At 37.3% G+C, this 19,834-nt stretch overlaps 1 protein-coding gene across 13 annotated transcripts in view; it reads right to left on the bottom strand.

The window, feature by feature from the left end:
• Nucleotides 1-19,834, bottom strand: part of SAMD12 (sterile alpha motif domain containing 12) — a 513,637-nt gene that overhangs the window by 435,153 nt on the left and 58,650 nt on the right. For all 13 annotated transcript variants that reach the window (XM_072603230.1, XM_072603232.1, XM_072603222.1 and 10 more), the window contains one exon: nucleotides 18,288-18,466. In XM_072603230.1, the coding sequence (XP_072459331.1) occupies nucleotides 18,288-18,466 (179 nt within the window). The remainder of the gene's footprint in view (nucleotides 1-18,287; nucleotides 18,467-19,834) is intronic.

The following is a 19,834-nucleotide window of genomic DNA, read 5'->3' as shown; positions in this document are numbered from 1 at the left end:
GGGGCGGGCCTACAGCTAAGCACCATTTTGACTGAGAAAAAAAGGTATGGAAGTTTGGTGCAGTGTAAGTTCAGTGAAAACATGGTGTAATGTGAGAGACCCACAATATCCAAGGCTAGGAAGATGAGAGTACTGCTGTACTTTACATCCTAGTCAGACCACATCTGTACTATTTTCAAGTTCCATAAATCACATTCTAGGGATATCAGGGATAAACTGGAAGCATGCAAAGGAAGACTGCTAGAATGACAAAGTGCTTGAAGATCATTTCAAAGGAATATTTTTTTTAGCAATATTTTATGTTTTCCCCAATTACTTGTTCAAATTATTTTCAACATTTGTTTTTTTTTGTTTCAAGTTCCAAATTCTATCCCTCCCTCAATTCATTCTCCCCTTCCCTGAGAAAATAATATAATATAATATAGGTTACATGTGTTATCATGTAAAATATTTCCATATTATTTATTTTGTACAAGAAGATTTGAACAAAAAAAAGAAAATGAAAAAGTAGTATGCTTCAGTCTGTCAGACACTATCAGTTCTCTCATGAGTCCCTTGAGATGGTCTTGGATCACTGTATTGCTGAGAATAGCTAAGTCATTCACAGTTCTCCACCATGTAATATTGCTGTTACTGTGTAAAGTGTTTTCCTGGTTCTACTCACGTTACTTTGGATCAGTTCATGTAAGTCTTTCCATGTTTTTCTGAAATCATCGTGCTTTTCATTCCTTGAAGCACAACAATATCCCATCACAATCATTTGCCACAGTTTGTTCAGCTACTCCCCAATTGATGGGCATCCATTGATTTCCAGTTTTGAGTCATCACAAAAACATAGGAGTATTTGTTGAGGAACTCAGATTATTTACCTAGAGAGAGAAGACTTATGAGAGAGAGGAGAGCAGTATTCAAATATTCGAAAGCCTAGAATGTAGAAGAGGGACTGGCTGTGTTCTGTTTGGTCCCAGAAGGCAAAACTAGGAATGATGAGTAGAAATTATAAAATGACAAATTAAGGCTTAACATAAAGAAAAACCTCCAAATCTCCAAATAAAAACCTTCAAATGCTCATCTAAACATAAAGCTAAACCAAGATTCTTGAAGATTATGCTAGTACAGCATATACTTTGGCAGAAAAGATTCAAGAATAGCTCTAATATTAGACCAAATCTGTTTTCCTGACAACCAACCTAGCTAACTACTTCGAGGCACTTTACCAAGTGAGGGATCCTTTCTTTTTCTTTCTTTTTTTGGTTACAGAAATCCATGAAACAAAGATGAACAAAAAATAGTCCTCAGTCCTTCTATGACTCAAGAAAACATCAACAGTTACCAACATATTTGTCTACTCTCCTACATACAAAAAATCCTTATGAGAATCACCTATGCCCAAATCAAGGGCATCCTCAAGGAGGAAATTAATTGTGAACAAGCAGGCCTTTACCAGTGATAATCAATAACAGACTGCATCTTATCATTTTACAATTAACTGAAAGATGTAGAGAACAGATCAGGGTCAAATTGGAGAGGAACTGGAATGCCAAACTGCAGAAACTGGACTTTCATCTTATCTAGGCAATAGAGTTCTTTGGAAGGGTTTTGTGCTGGAAAAGCTAAAAAAAATTTCAGAATCACAAAAGGTCAGAGCTGGCAGGAGGCTTAGAAGTCTATAGGGGTTAAATAACTTGCCTAAGGTTACACAGTAAGATTTTTTTTCTTTTACTTTTGTGCTTTTTATGTTCACATCAGTTTTTTCTGGATATATTATTTTTCTTTCCTCAACCAATGAGCCTTTTCTTATAATAAAGAAAGTTAAGCAAAACCAACTGAAACAGTGATAGAACCTGACAGAGCATGCAACATCCCAAACCCATAGCCCCTACCTTAGCCCCATCTCTCAAAGGGAGAGAGGTAACATACTCCTACAGCTCCTCTCTGGGACCAAGACTGGTCATTATAACTATACAGTAATTCTTTCCATTCACATTATTGTGGCCATTGTATACACTGTTTTCCTGGTTCTGCTTATTTCATTCTTTATTATTTCAAAGAAGTAATTCCATGTATCACTGAAGACTTCCTAATCAGTTTCTTGTGGTTCAACAGTGTTCCAATATTCAGCCATTCTCCACTTTGTTACCAACTCTGCTACCACAAAAAGTGCTCCCATGAGTACTGTGGTGTGTATTCCTTCCTTCCTTCCTTCCTTCCTTCCTTCCTTCCTTCCTTCCTTCCTTCCTGTCTTCTTTCCTGGAATAAGCCCAGCAGGGGGAATCTCTCAATGATTCCAAAGTATTTTTAAAGACAATTAGACCATTTCCTAGCTCCTCCCACACCACAGTAGTATACTTCTCCTCCTCCAATAAACAAAAGTAGCATTTTAACAGGGCCATTGATTAGAACCCAAGTCTTCTGACTCCAAAGCCAGTGATATTTCCTCTATATACTACATTGCTCCCTAAGGTCCCTTCCAGCAATAAAATGTAATAGTTCTTCCTCACTCTCCCCCTCCCGCCCCCCCCCCCCCCTGCCATGGTTTGTCTTCATTGCATGCAATTCTACTTGCCAGTAAACAGCTGTAAACTTCTAGTTTTGAGTTCCTGCCCCTGTTCTCACACAGGGATATGACTCATAAAACTACACCAATCAGCAAGGCTATAAACACTTTTACCATGCCAAACCACTAGTTTTCAATGATCTACATTAGCTATGTGAAGAGACAGGGATTAGTCCAAAGAGAAATGCTCCATTTGAAGAAGGCTGATATGCAAAATGACAGAATACATGCTCTGTAATGAGCATTCTATAGAGAAAAAATAGGTCAGTTTCTCCAAAACAGAATAATTATTCAAGTGGATCCCAAAAACACAAATCCACTGACCCTGAAAAACAAAGTCCCTCCCAAAGTTGGAAAGCCCTACAATTTAGACCAGTTACAGATACAAGCACTCAATGCTACTTAGTAGGAAAGAAGGAGAACCATAGGAAAGGAAGGGAACATCGCCCAAATGAGATGGTAGCCTGAGCAGCTAATTGCTGCCAATTACAAATACAAAACAAGGCAAGAGGGAGATTAGCACAAAGGTATTTTTTTTTATACTGACTGTACTGCACTGGGAGCTGGGAGGGATGAGTTTAAAAGTCTTCAAATACCAGCTTAATTTTGCTAGAATAGTTCATAGCTAAACTAGTGTTTCCATCTGCTAACAAACAAGAGAATCACATTACCCTCCAAAAGCTTCCGTTATATACCCATCTTTGCACAGCATTCAGTCTCACCTTCTGCACAGTCAGCTGAATAGATAAGTCTCCTGCCTTTGGGGAGCATATGGTACACCACACAAGAAGCAAGAAATGATGATTTTTTACCATTGGATTTTCAAAGGAGTTCTGTCCAAAAAAACATTTCTACTTAATAGCAGTGGCCCATTTCTTGCTTCCAGTGTACTAGGCTCTTCTCACTCAAATAGTCAAATGAATCTGTAATCTCACCAACATGGATGTTCCCTCCTTACTTTCTCTTGATATTTCAAGGATTACAAGAGCACACATGAATTTCTCACAAATTGTTCTTTACTCTTACTACATGATTAGCCAAACCCAACATCTTTTTGATCACACATTTCTTTGATGATATCCATTACTCTAGTTCTTCTTCAAAGATTCTTATGTGTTGTGAACCATCATGGAACTCTCCATTTTGACCTCGGTACTCCTGCCCACACATTTTATAATTAAATTTCCCTTTACCCTAAACCTCTTTTTTTCTATTCTCTTTTTTTATCCTTACACTCAAAGAAATGAGCTACCTGAGCAACACCTCGGACTTGACCTTTAAAATGGAGAGCAGGAGCAGAGAGAGCTGAAAAATGGTGGAGAGAAACAGGATAAAGAGAGCAGATTAAAGTCCTTTGTGAAATTCTCGGCATCTGTACAGCAGCTCCTCCCTGCCTGCTCTAGTCCTCAGGAAATCATGAGTCCAGAGACAGGAGTAATACAATTCTAGAGGAAGAGCAACTGGAGAAACACTAAACCAGGCAAGTAACAGGAAGAGGCAACAGTGAGGAAAAGAACGATGATATTGGACAACAAACCTGGACCGTGTCCTTCACTGATACTGTTGAGTAATATACACTATGTCGGAGGTGGGGAGAGGTCCTCTCTCTTTTTCCCTCTCTCTCTCTCTCTCCATATATATACATACATACATGTGTGCGAGCGCATGCGTGTGTGTGTATTAAATTTCTTTCCCCTTTGGAGGATGTAGAAGGCAAAGACGTTAGTGAGTATAGCTAACAGAATTTTGTGGAAGGTGGGGCTCACCAGAGGAAGGGGGGTTGATTTTCTAAAGACCTTAAGTATTTTCCCTTTTGGGAGAGCCTCAGTTCAAGGAGTATAATAAATCAGTACATGAACTTTGGGTGCAGGTCAGGTGTTACATTTTGGAATCACTTTATAAAATTCGGTTCAGTTTTGACTGCCACAAAGAAATATATTTTTTCTTCCATGACTGATTCTCTATAATGCTCCCCTCAGAGACTATCTCCAACTTATTCTTCTCAAGCTCGCAATGTCACCTCACCATCTCTCTCTCAGAAAATGGCCTTACATCCTAATTTATTAAGAAAATACGGTCTACCCAAGGTGAGTTCCTTTATGTCTCAAATTCAGCCTTCAAAATCCTTCCTATATCCTCACCCGTCCTTCCCTACTCTAGTCTATGAGGATTACATGTCTTCTCCTAGTCAAGGTAAAACTCTTCTATTTCTACCCTTCATACCAACTCTCATTGTTTCCTCTAAGTGTTTGCCCCCATTACTTCTCTTCTCTCCTTCTCTCTCCTCCCTTCCCCCTTTCCAGTTCCCTCCCCCCCTTTTCCCTCTCTCCTTCTGGCTGCTTCTTCCTGTCAACAAACATAATCAGGTCTATTGTTTTTCAAAAGCCTTTTCTTGACCCTGTCATTTCTTCCTCTCTCTTTAGATCTGCCCTTCTTTTTACAGTCAAACTCCTGGAAAGATTTAGCTATACTCTTTGCCTTTATCGCCTCACCACCCACACACTTCTCATCCCCTTGACATTCTGGCTTACAGCCCTACCACTCTAGTGAAACTGTGGTATCCAAGGTTACTGAGAATTCCTTAATTGTTGAATCTGATGTCCTTTTCTCAATTCTCATCTTCCTATGCCAGTCTACAGTTTCAGATGCTGCTATCCACTCACTCCTCCTAAATTCTTTACTCCTTCAAGGAGGCACAGTAGATAGATTTGTTCAAGTCTCTCTCCAAACCTAAACAATAACAACAACAAAAACAAACAAACAAAGATCCCTTCCACCCCATCCTCATCTATTTTTTCTTCATTGTCAAAGCATTTAAGGAAAGAATAGTCCATGCCCATTGCTCTTACTTACTCACTATTCATTTTCTCTTCAACACTCTAGCAATCTGACTTCCATTCCCACAATGCTGAAACTGTGCTCTCAGAAAGACCTTTCAAATCCAATAACCTAATGAACAAATCCAGTGATCTTTTTGCCCTCATCCCCCTTGACTTCTTTGAAGCCTTTGATACCACTGACTGTCCTCACTGTTCCAGATTTTCTTTTTCCCCTTAGTTTCTGAGATACCAGTCTCCTGGTTCATCCCGTACTTCCCTAACCACTCACTGCTTTTCTGCCAAAAGCTCCTTTTCTCTTAAGCTAATGATCATCAAAGGTTGGTCCTTGGCCCCTTTCTCATTATTACTCCTACCCTTAGCAATGCATCCACTCCCCTTCAGATAATTTTTAGTCCAGATAAATTTGTCTTTCTGCTAGTCCTCACACACTATCATCTCTCTTTTCTACACCTTTGCCCAGGCTGCCTGCCACCCCTGGAATGTTATCTTTCCTCCCCTGTACATTTTTTGATCTCTGGTTCCTTTTATTACTCATCAAAAGTGCTGCCTTCTTCAGGAGGGTTCTCTTGGTCACCCTGCCTGTGCCTTACACTCTAAGATGATCTTTTTCTACTTTGTATGTATCTTATATACACATTTATTTGTCCATGACTCACTTCCCCATTCGAACTTAAGTTCCAAGATATTTCATTTTTGTCTCTAGCAAGCACAGTGCTGGGCACATAATAAGTACTTAATAAGTAGTAGGTAGTGTGTGTGTGTATGTGTGTGTGTGCACGCACACGCACTTAACTGAGGCAGTTCTCTATGCTCAGGATGTTCTGTTTCCTCCAATTTGCTTGAAGGATCAGGCAAATGTTGCTTCTTCTATAAAGTGTCACTGATTCCCACCCCAAATCACCAGTAAACTTACTCCAGTGCCACTGAACTCAGAGATCACTGTTTTACACCCCTCTCATACCCCTACTGTTTGGAATGGTAGAAAGAAAGCATGGCAGACTATAGAGAGAGTTTGCTTCTGATATACAATGGCTGTTTTATCCTGGGTAAGTCATATCATTTCTCAGTGCTCCCAGCCAACTTTCCGAATGAGCTTCAAAGCAACTGTGAATCTGCATGGAAAAGAGAGGTTCCTCATCCTACTGAAATCAGCTCAAGTCCAAGAAAAAAATGTATTTTAGTTATAAATGGGTAATATCCTTGTTAGACTACAGGAGATAATATATCAAAGTGCTTTGCAAGCCTTCAAACAGTATATAATGTCAGCTACTGTTATCATTATGGTCTAGAAGGGCAAGGATCACGCCTTATCTAAACTCTGTAGCTCCTGATATCTACCTTAGCACTTTGTACCCATAAGGCACCTGATTCACATTTGCTGAGTGAAACTGAAGCCAGAGATCACTGCTAAAATAAAATATTTCAATTGGTAACATTTAAACACTTAATAATTAAACTGTTAGGTTGCATATAAATGTAAAAAGAGGAAAAAAGCTATAAAAACTGTAGAAATCAGTATTTGAATATCATACCCAAATTGTCAGCCCTAGAAAGAAGTGACAATTTTTGGTACATTGGGATCATGTTTAAGTGACATGTTAATTCATTAAATTGTTTTGAGTTGAATGTCCCTAGCCTGGTTATGAAATAGAGCTACTTTTCTTTTTTTCCCCTAAACCCTGAGAATGCCACTTACTTGAGCCAACAGGTGATAGGCTAAAAGAATTCAAATACAAAATGGAGCCCATGGATCATTCAATCCAGCTATGTGTGCATGCATGCGCGCACACACACACATATACACATACACACACACACACTCACACACTCCCCTTCACATTTTGTAAATGAGGGAACTAAAGTCCATGGGATTAAAGTGACTTGCCTAAGATGACATGGGACATAAACTGGAAAATCAATATTCAAATCTAGTTCTTCAGACACCAAATCTAGCAATATTTCTTTGACAGGAGAATTCTTGGGTTTTTTTTTTACATCAAAGCCCCATTTGTCAATGTGATAAAGCCTATGGACTTTTCAGAATAATGGTTTTTAAATGCATAAAATATGTCAAGTACACTGAAATACAATTATCAAAATATTTTACTGTCATCCAACTTCATGGACCTCAATGGGAATCCATGGATCCTAGATGAAAAACCTTTGTCTTAAATAACAGAAAGGTAGCAAAGACAGATCAACATGCATTTATTAAATGTTTATCATGTGCCAGGTACTATGTGACGTGCTGGGAGCACAAATATAAGCACAAAAAAAGATAGCCCTTGCCCTCAAGTAGACTAAGAAGGCAACATATAAAATGAAGCTGGTTAGGGCAAGGGAGAAGCAATGAATCATGGTACCTATTGACAGGGTATTGTAGAGAAAGTCCCTGAGGAAAGTCAGGAGTGGAGTCATATCATTTATATTCTGTTAAATGACTAGGAGCAAGGTGGCATAGTGGATTGAGCACGAAGCCTAAAGTCAGGAAGACTCATTCCTGGAGTTCACATCTGATCTCAAACACTTACTAGCTGTGACCTTGGGCAAGTCACTTAGCCCTATTTGCCTTAATTTCCTCATCTGTAAAATGATCTGGAGAAGGAAATGGCAAAGCACTCCATTATCTTTGCCAAGGAAATCCTAAATGGGGTCTACCGTTGGATGTGATTGAACAACAAAAATAATTAGCATGTGTATAGGTCTAGGAATTCACAAAAACCTCTGGGCTGTTCAGACTAGGAGAAACCTTAGAGATCAGATTAACCAGTCCACTCCCAGATTTTGCAGAAGAGGAAATCCAAGCCCAGAGAGCTAGCAGAGACAGCACTTGGAATCCAAAGCCCAGTGCTCTTTCCACTAAACCCTATGCTATAGTACATAATCTCATGTAATTGCATGAGTAAGACAAATTTGACTCTACAGGTCAGTAATGTGAACATCTATAAATCTTTCTGGGTAAGACAGAGTGTTAGAACTCTTATTTTTCTCCTTCAAGCTACAAAACCTTGGCAAAAACCCCACATAAAAGTAAAAGCCATTCTCATACAGGTATATAAGGGTAAGATGAAAGAGAAAATAATTAGCTAACTGGCCTTTTTGGCTGCTTTTTAATGATCTGAAGTTTCTTGGAGCCAGCTTTCCTATAAATAACATTCACTCATGTGACACATCATTTCCTATTTTCATTTTGCAGTTTGAAAAAGACGGAAACTGTATTTTCACACAACTCTATCAGTCTATTAACATTTTGTACCTACTATGTGATAGACCCTAGGGATACAAAGACCAAAAAAATGAAACTGTCCCAGTCCTCTAGCAGCTTACTGTCTATAGGGAAGACAACAGGTGGATAGATAAATACATACAAAATAAATAGGAAGCAAATTTGGGGACAATGGAAAGCACTAAAATCTTGGGGAATGCAGGAGTTGGCAACTGAGTTGAAATTTGAAAGAAAGTGTAAATTCTAAAAAGTAGTGGCAAATATGGAATGCCTTCTAGGCATCAGGGAAAACCTGTGAAAAAGAGCCCTCAGAAAAACAGTCCCAAGTAATGAAAACTCCCTAGCATGGTATGATGGAAAAAATAATAAGAAGGAAAAGAATAGGTAACATATACATAGTATTTACAATGGTGCCATGCGCTGTGCTAAGCACTTCACAATTATTATCTCATTAGATACTCACAACCACCTTGGGAGATAATAGCTGTTGTTATCACCATTTTACAGATGAGGAAACTGAGACAAACAAAGATTAAGTGGTTTAGACATTTGTCTGAGGCGAGATTCAAACTCATGTCTTCCTGACTTGAGACCTAGTGCTCTATCCATTGCACCACCTAGCCGTGAGTTCAGATTTTTTTTCTGCATTATGATACTAACTAGATATTTTACCCATAGCAGGATACGATCGCTATGGGTCTTGATTTACTCACCTGTAACACAGAGAATATAGACTAGATGAACTTTATAGGTAGAAGGACAACTGGAAGCTTTTGAAGGAAAGCTGTCCTTCTCTAGTTGTGATACTGTTCATAGCCTAACACCGCAGTTCACAAATGCATCTCTTTAAAAAAAGAAACTGGGTTTACTGTGTTGTCTTACTAAATCTGTCACAGTGCTCAGTGTTCAAACACTCGGGCCCTGGAATGCACACAGCATGAAGTCATTCTAATATGCCTCTTTTTTGCCAGCATTCTGTTCTTATCCTCTGATGGTTCTAACAAAGTGTGTGTTCATTACAGTTTTCATACATTATATTCTTTCATCCCTCTGGTGACATTATATTGGGTGGACAGAATTGGTGAGGGCACATGATCACTCCCAAAGCTGAGGGTTACACACAGCCAAGAATTAGATCATACTAAGCTCAAATTTTCCTACAATCTTCTTGAAGTTGAACATTCTGATCCAATCAAGGTCAAGTTGAATTTCCTCAACTTTTCACCCAAGCTCCTATTTCTTTGGCTTTGAATTTACATTTATTTCATCTTAATCCTAGATTAATTTAATTTAAAAAAATATTTATTGAATGCTTGTCATATTCTGATAAGAATATGCTTGGTGCAGTTTTAAAAGCACTTTTGAGTGCATCATTTATTATATCTGGTTCTCACAACAACCCCATAAATTTAGCCAGGCAACTATGGGCATCTTCATTTTCCAGGCAACTCAGAAATATTAAATGCTCTACCCCAGGCCATGAGGAGAACAAATGGGTCAGTATCTGCTAGTCACTATTATAAACTGCCATAGATAAAAGGTAAGTGTCAGAGACTAAACAGGATCCCCAGCAGGTCATGCAAGTTACCCTGGAACAAGAAAAGGACAAGGCAAATAGCACTGCAGTTATGCTGGGGAAGCCCCACTTGCTGGCCCTAGATGGTGAGGTAGCAAAGACCAGTGTCATAGATGCACGGTAAAAACAGAGGCCTACTATGGAACAAACAGGGAGAGATGGGACCCTTCCAGCTGAAGATCACCAGCCTAGCCTATCACAGCCAAAAGGAGCAACATACCAACATACTTCTTATGATGATCCAATGACCCCTCAGCACTGAGCTAGCCCTTAAATTCTCTCTCTCACTCTCTCTTTGTTTCTCTTTTTCTCTCATCTTTCTTCTCTCTTTCTCTCTAGATCAGAGGTTCTGAACCTCAACTCCATGAACTTGGCTATTTTATTTTTTAATATTTTGATAACTGTATTTCAATGTAATTCATTTCCATCGCAATTTTATATATTTCACTATCACATTTAAAATCACTAATTCTAAGAAGGAATCCATAGGTTTCATCAAATTATTAAAGGGGTTCATACATACAAATGACATTTTTGACATACAAATGACATTTTTGACATACAAGTGACATTTTTTGACATACAAATGACATTTTTGACATACAAAAAGGCTAAGAACCCTTATCAAAATCTGAATTGGCTACCTGTGTTATAAGGCCTTGCACATCAAAAGCTGTGCTCATTTGGTGAAAGACTGCATGTCAACCATTTTGCAATTCTGGGTGCTCTCTCTCAATTTGTTCCTTTGCTGACAGTATGAAGCAAGAGATGATTTTGTAAAGAGAGAGGTCTTGGGCTATGTGGCCCCATAAAAACTGTCCCAAGGTCTTTTGTTTGCCTCATCATTTGTTCTAAGTGAAAGAGTTCTATATGGAGGTTTGGATTTTGCATTTTTGAAGGGCCCGGAGTGTAAGCCTTTAAGAATTGAAGAGATAAAGTCTATGCTGAATTTTGTAGCAAGTCTAGCACTGATGCCCAAATAAATTAAGAGTGACCTTTTGAAGTGACCTTTGGGACCTGGTCCAGAAGTCATCAAGACAAGGATTTATGCAGTAGGGCATGATAGAAAACAATGTTATATAGATACTGGGCTAATAGTGAGCCATTAGATCTCCCCAGGGACCAACATGGGATGGGAGAGAATATCTCAAAGTTGTTAAGGAGAAATGTTTGTACTTTTTTACTTCATTAAATATTTTAAGTAAATATCCATTATAAAAGTTTTTTTTAAAGGAAAAAATCACATTTCCTCATGTATATACTTACCACTTTTTTGGAAACAAGGTAGAAACCCATCAATTAGAGAATGACTCAATAAATTGTAGTATGTGAATATAATCTGATATTACATGTGCAATAAGAAACTGAATATGATAGAGAGAAACATGAAAAGTCTTGAGGTGCAAGAGGAAGCACGAATACAGAGGAATTAGGTGGGGGAGGAAGGCTTGCAGTTCTGGTAACCTACTTTCATAGGGAATGGGTTTAAGAGGGAAAATATATATTTATAAGAGTATAATAGTCTTCTAAATTCAGAAGAAATAAAATGGTAGGGGCATAGGGAGGGAGGAGAGGACAAGGGAGAGATCTTTAGAGAGGAGACTGAGGGAATAGGTAAAAGGGGGTATAGAAGGGTGTTTAGGTTCATGGGAATGGGGGGATAGAGGAGGGATCCTTAGAGGAGGGTAGGCAAGTAATAGGGCAAGGTAGCAGGGTATTAGTAGAGGAGGCAGGAAAGATAGGAAATAGGAGATACGCACAAACACAAACAGAGATCAGGAGTATAATATGTTTGGGAAAGTCTATGTCTATATATGTATGTATATATGTATATGTGTATGTATATATCCATAGCCACAGAGAAACATATCTAAACTTTATTGTAGCCTTCTGGGGAAGGGAGGGAAAAAAAGAACAAAGTAAAAATGTGCACAGCAGAGAACAAAAGAAAACTCACAAGGAAGCAAAGATGGACAGTTCTCAACAAAATGGGTATTATTTACCATACAGGCTTCCTTGAAATGAAAATTTATTGTTACATATTTTGAATCCTCTCATGTTCTGCTATGCACATGACATGCTTTTTTTTTTCTTTCTTGTTTTGTATTTAAATTTCAATATTTAAGTTTATGATATGTTCTTGTTTCTTTTCTCTATTCTGTATTTGGGTTCTGGCCTTTGAGTCTAAAATAAAATTTTTGAAGATAAAATTAAAAAAAAAAGAAAGTCTTACATGAATTGATTAAAAACTGATGTAGGCAAAGCCAAGCCAAAAAAACAGACAAAATGACCAAAACAACATAAATGGAAAAGAACAATAACAAAAGAGTTGAAAAAACGAATATTGTAAAATTGCAAAGCATAGTCCTAAAGAAGACAGATGAGAAGACAATGCTCCCACTCCTTTGTAGAGGTAAGAGGCTCGCCAGTTTGGAAAACTGCACATATTTTAAGATTTTCTCCCCATATATTAATGGGTTTTCCTAATTACATTTTTCTCTCTTTTTTAAAAAATTATTTATTATAAGAGATGGCTCTCTGGAAAAGGGAAAGCATGGAATTTAAGTATGTAAAACTAAAATATTTTAATAAAACTTATTTTAAAAAAGAAAGATTGCATAAGGTGAAAGCTTTATAGGACCTAGAACCCTGCTCTTGTTTATCTTTTGTATGAGATTATATCTCTTCTCTATGATTCATGCTAACTGACTTGGTGCCATGAGAAGATGGCCTTATCTGTGTGGGAAATTCTCTTGTTGCATGTAGAGCTGTAGACAATCAACAGGAACCATTGGTTGGACCTGGCTGGGTTGGTTCAGTGGCTTAAGTGGGCATCCAATGATTAAACGTAGTGCCAGAAGGTGCTAGTTAAACTTTTGTCTAAGAATACATCCCTAAGGCCCCAACTATTTATAATGCCACGGAAAGATACCTGAGAAAAGAAAAGTAGGCACAGACCAGCTTCCCTGCAGTCAACTCTCAATTATCCCTATGTGGATTATCTCTGACAAAACTTTTATCCCAAACTGGCTTATCCCCCAATCCCTGCAATCATATCCATACAATTTAAATTCAAGATGAGGCTAATTAAGAATGCTTAAGTAATTCTAATTAAGAATGTTCCCAAAGAATCAGAAAATGCAGCTCAACTAAAATTGCTTAATTATCTGGTATTTTAAAAGTTATTAGCAGCACCACATTTTGCCTTAAATGGATAAAATAAGAACTTACAGAAACTTAGAGAAAATAAAAACATACGTGCAAAATTTTAATGACCTCTTTTGCCTACAGAGTTACCTAGTTCTCAGCTTAACAATACTGGCTCAGAATCTAGATTTCTGTTTCAGTAAATAATGAGCTCCTTCATACTATGTATATATGTTATTATTTGCACTATTTGGGCAGATAGGCAAAGGAACCCACATTTGGGGCAGGTGCACACATAACCCACTGACTTCACCTTCACTGTCACGTCCTCTATAATACTCATGGATTTTGATAATCACAAAAACATAACGGAGAAGGTGAGTATTATTCACTGTCACTTTTTCATATTGGAAAATATGCTGAGGAGATCGGCTGTATTCATATAAATCAACAATCAACTGACTGCTCCAGAGTGGAACTCAACAGTTTTCTATTTCCCAACTCATTTCAATCACAAGACCTTCAGCAAACCCACTTTTAGGACCAGATAATTATGCACTTAAATGCCATCAAGACATGGAAATTGCACAACCAGTCATATGACCAAAAAGACTGGAAAGAGTTGGCATAGTTCTTAACAATGACGCTCAAGGTCCTCCACATCCTTATCTGCCAATATCTCCTGACATCCCTATGGGGTTCCTCGCTATTCCTCAAAATTACCTTGAAAATTCTCACCTCCTTGCCTTCACATTTACTGTTCCCCACTGTCCCTCTGCCCATCCCACGCTGGGATATCTTTTATCCTCACTTCTTCCCTTATGAGTCTTACCTGTCCAAAGCTCAAATCAGGTCCTATGAAGTCTTTCATGATTTTATTTCCTCCACTGCAACCTCCTTAATTTACAGATGAGGGAACTGAGGAAGGTTTTCATGAATGTCAAATTATAATAATAATACTAATAACTAAACTGTGAATGGCACTTTAAAGTTTGTAAAGAACTTTATTATTTGATTTTCACAACAACCCTGTGAGGTAGGTGCTAGTATTATCCCCATTTATCAGGAAACTGAGGACACTTAAGTGATTTATCCTGAGTGACACAGCTGGGACCTCCTGATTTGTCCAACCTTCTATGCACCATATGGTTTGGGTCATCTTGTGTTTTTAAAGACATAGAACGCTTACACTGATCATGGATTCAGAAAAATTATAGTTGAAGACATTGAGGTTCAGAAGGCCATATGTAGTGACTTGCCCAAGGCACTAGGGAGCAAACAATAGGGCTGTCATTGGAAAATGTTTGCTGACACCAAATTCAGTGCATCTGCCATTATACAATGATGCTTCATAAATTTTATTGGGATTGGACTCTATTCCTTTGAGCACTGACATGAGGTTAAGGCAACTAAAATTATCTTCTAGCTCAGAAAGCATGAAGCAATTTTAAAACATACAAACTGATGGTTAGAAACTTTATTTAAATGATCTTTAGGCAAGTTAACAGCCATTCAAGTCAGCTTAACTTATATCACTTGGGGCTTCGTTCTTTAATTATTTATTAAGGTCACAAACCACCCTAACGATGTATATGTGTATGAGTACATGGGTACGTATATGTAGATGTGTGTATATGTAAATATATATGCATACATACATACAACATAAGAAAAAAGATTTAAGATGTTCCAAGTTCATGATCAAAATGAGTTCATATTGACCTTGGCCTAGGATCTGCTCATACAGTGTGTTAACTGGCACACCAACACTTTCCAGAATCCAAAATATGACGTTCCTTATATTAACCTGGGCATTCTTTTCTATAGTAACCATACATAATTCAACAGAGGTGGGAAGATTATGCTATCTGCTGTGAGTTCTAGTTAGGTCTTCCATTGAAAATTACCTTGGAATTTCAGGCAGTATTAAAAATGACTTCCTCTATCATGGAGAGCAACAAGGAATATTTTCTGAAATGATTTTTCTAGTTTATGAACATCATAAAGAAATTTTGCAGCAACATTTTTGCTTCTGGATAGAAGTCTACTAAATCTAAGTGAACTTCAGTTTAAACCAAATGAACATGAAAGTACCTAGAAAAAATAAGGCATTGCCTAAATATAAAACTTAGGAAAACTTTAACGTGGCAACCACACAGAAAGCATTCAATAGTTTACAAATAACCCCACATCAAACCATAATCAAAATGCTAGCTATTAATATTACTATTAATGATAAGAATATAATTAATTTTGGAATGGTATTATAAAAACAAAAATTTAATCAATGATTAATTTATTCATTCATTACAATTTTTAATCTGTTTCAGCTACTCATCTTAAGGATACCATTTGGACAAAACTCCATCTATCTTCCTTGTTGCAGAAGGGTCTTAGGAAAATGAAGATCTTTTTTTAGGATCTATTACATTAAAACTCTATTAATTCTTCATGCCACAGAAATTTTGAGAGAAGGGAGGCAAAGATTTTATGTTCTACTCTGCTTAAAAAATAAAACTTGAAGGACCACTAGCTAATATCTTATATGGCTCATTTCCTCGAATCTAAGGTGTCATGTGTGACTATCTACTTCTGTTGGCTCACTAATTAAATTTCTCATGAACAAGAAACTAAAAATTTAATAAAGCCCATTCTAATTACCTACCCTGATGCATGGAAATATTACTGCTAAGACTTTCAAAACAATGATACAAAATAATTTCTATTAGGTTTGGAAAACTTTTCAATCCAATTAATGAATTAATTTGGCAGCAGAGTAACCTTCTGATTTTTGTTCTCTATTTATAAAATATTATATATTAGCTTATTTGGACAACTGACCAAATGACACCAACTGTCAATGGGAAAGAGTAACCAAGAAAGGACAGGGAGAGGAATAAGTATTTATATTGCCAATTGCCAGGCATTGTGCTAAGAACATGACAAATATTATCTTATTTGAAGAATCTAGTCAGAAAGGCAAAAAATCATTCTGTAGATGATAATCCCTTGTGATAATCCAAATAAAAATAATCAAGGCTAGACTACAGCAAGTTATCATCACTAACACCTTATAGAGCTTTTCCAATCGTATGTTTTTTCTGGGACAGATAACATAGATGGATCTAGAGTTGAAAAAGAAGAGAGTGAACTGGATTGCTTTTGGGCAACTGAAAAAGCACATTTACTAACTTCAACCTCTCCACAACAACTAAGGTTGATCTTTTTAATACAAAGATCTTACTGAGGTTTTTTTGTATAGCAGGAAGACCTGGGATACCACTGCCTCCAAAGTACTGAAGAGGAGTATTGCGCAGAGGAGAGTAGAAAGGCCCATGGCAGGTGTGAGCAGGCTGCAACATATAACCAACATGGAATGCCAAAGAAGAACAAAAGTAAAGGTTGTTATCATTCTATATGACAGAATAAGAAGATGGGTTAGTCACATGGTAAGGGTGAGAGATGACAGGTGGATGGCCAAAGTCTTCACTGGTACCCCTGTGTAAATAGAAAAAGGTTGCCAGGGAATTCCTGAATCAGTGAGATCAAAGATCTATTGGAGAATATGAGCACCTGGAAGTTGGGATGTGTAACCTTACACATCCCTACCAACAGCTTCAGCTATTTCAGACAGACAAACAGATTCTCTACGGAGCCATGCCTGCTGCTGAGAACTGACAAAACTAATGCTGAGGTGTATCCTGTCTGGGATACTTCCTGTGTTTAAGAATTACTTGACTTGACAAAATCCTTTTCTCTCAAACTATATATACCATCCTTCAAATAGGCATCACTGGATCTATATCCAAACTCAACAATTAACCATGGTCCATCTCCATTATAATACAATTGTAACATTCAAATCAAATGTTATACCATTCCTTGTTTTATTTTCAACTTTTATTAGTGCCTGTTAGTAAATGATAAAGTATTTGAATTTCCACAAATTTTTAAATTTGTTACTTCCTATTTCCTAGTCAAGTCCCACCTTTGGTCAACATTTTAATATCTTATTACTTAATTATATTACTAATTATACTATATTACTTATATATTTATTACTATTACTTATTACTATCATATTAAGGCATAGGATTTTAAACAAATCAATGAATCAAAGATCTCATGGAAAGAATGCTAAAGGACAAACTGAAGCACAGTCAGGAGAATATTAGGCACGTTGGCCACAATACTGTCAATAGAAAACCTCCATAAATCGGTTAAAGTCAAATTAATTGTCCAGGAGAATAGATGATGAAATATATTTCCCATCTCTTAAAAGAAAAGTGGAGGATTACAAGGGAAGAATGTGGTATCATTTACTTAGTTGTTTGGTTACTTGGTTTGCTTCTGAGATTTTTGTCACAAGAAAAAGATCAATTGGGTGGGAAAGTGATTACATATATGTATATATATATATAAATATATATACACATACACATACATATACATATGTACTTGAATGTATATATTTTATGTATATGTGTGTATATATGCCATTTCCTGATACATAAAATAAATTAAATTAAGTTAATATATAAAAGACAACAATAAAACTAATTGTTTTTTATTGTCTTGCAATAATTTTTTTAAGAATAAACCCTGACCCTAGTTCTGCCATTTATAAACAGGATGACCTTTGGTAAATCACGAAACCTCTCAGTTTCTTCATCCTTAAAATGGGATACTTGTATTTACTTGCCTCACAGGGTCTGTTATAAGGATCAAATAAGACAATATAAATAAAATGCTTTTTGAATAAAAAGAGTGCAAATGTAGATTAATCATTCAACTATAAAGAGAATTTTCTTTCTTAATAAAACCCAAACAAGATCCTAGCTAGTTGGTATTCCAATTGTCCCTTCCTATTACTGGGCTGACATACATTTTTTAGAAAATTGTAGTTGATGCATTGCTTCAATAAGTTGGATTATTCCTTACCTTAGATGCCTCTGCCTCAATCTGTTGTCGCTTGGGTGTTTCTTTTAGGTCAGGTGATTTCTGGGTAGTTTTGTTCTTAACGGCTTGAGATTCAATGCCTTCGCCTTCAATTTGCTGGTTAATACCTTCTGCATGGACAGAGTGATCAATACCATTTGGATTCAGACTGCAATGGATAGCTGAGGGAAGAAAATGACAGATATAGCTCAGTAAACAAATCATATCAGGAGAGTCTCTAAAGACAAAGAGCATTTCATCAAGCAGTGACAGGAAGGTGCCAGGCTGGGAGCTGAGAAGCTGAGAGAGCCTCAGAAACTGTACTTCCTATAATCTTAAGGGACCATAGAGGTTCAGAGGCATAAGAGGTCTTCAGAGGTCACTCATACCACCTATATCAGAGGACGAATACTTTCTATAGCCAAACTGACCAGTGGCCACCCAGCCTCTGCTTGCAGACTGATGAGATGTAATCTGTCCCATCTCAAAGCAAACCATTACTCTTAGGGGCAGTTCTAATTGTTGGAACATTTTCCCCAGCCCCTTTCCTTACTGGCCTGGAAAAAATCCAGCTTTTCATCTCAGAGAAACCCATTCAATTAGACAGCTCCATATCTACTGCATGCAGAGATCCAGGATAAATGACGAGCATGGTCATATGTAGCAAAGTAGAAAGAATGATGGATTTTAGAGTCAGAAAATCCTAACTGTTTGACAAAGGGCAAGTCATTTAATCTCTTTGGGCCTCCATGCACTCATCTATAAAAGGAGGAGAGGTTGGATTTGATGGCATCTGAGATCCTTTCCAGCTCTGAAGTTTCATATATGAATATGAAGATACTATTCTCCAAAATGTATAATATAATGCAAAATGAGAATGGACTGAAAGTTCACAACTATGATGGAAAGGAGAGTGACATAAGTACAAAAACATGTAAGATAAGTTCTAAGAGATGGAGAGGTGGCATGGAGGTGGCAGAAGAGGAGGGCCAGGAAAGACTTCTTGGAGGAGTTAACATCTGTATCAAGACTCTAAAAGAGAGTCAATTGGCGGAAGTGGAAATGTGGAAAGAGCTTTTAATGTGCTCGGGATCAGAGTAAAGTCAATACAAGAATAGAGAGAATGCTCTGGATCATTGTCTTGGATCACTGTATTGCTGAGAAGAAGTAAACTATTCATAGTTGATCACAACACAATGCTGCTGTTACTGTGTACAATGTTCTGGTTCTGATCACTTCAATTTGCATTAATTCATGTAAGTCTTTCCAGGCTTTTCTGAAATCATCTTACTTGTCATTTGTTATAGCACAGTAGCATACCATATATTCATATGCCACATTCCCCTAATTGATGGGCATCCCCTCAGTTTCCAATTCTTTGCCACCACAAAAAGAGCTGCTATAAATATTTTTGTACATGTAGGTCCTTTTCTCTTTTTTATGAACTCTTTGGGATACAGACCTGCTAGTGGTATTGCTGCATCAAAGAATATGGACAGTTTGATTGCCCTTTGAGCAGAGTTTCAAATTGCTCTCCAGAATGGTTGGAT

This window comes from Notamacropus eugenii, chromosome 4, assembly GCF_028372415.1.
Source record: "Notamacropus eugenii isolate mMacEug1 chromosome 4, mMacEug1.pri_v2, whole genome shotgun sequence".
Classification (NCBI taxonomy): Eukaryota; Metazoa; Chordata; class Mammalia; order Diprotodontia; family Macropodidae; genus Notamacropus; species Notamacropus eugenii.
The sequence above is the reverse complement of the archived record's forward strand: the minus strand, read 5'-3'. Positions and strand labels throughout refer to the sequence as shown.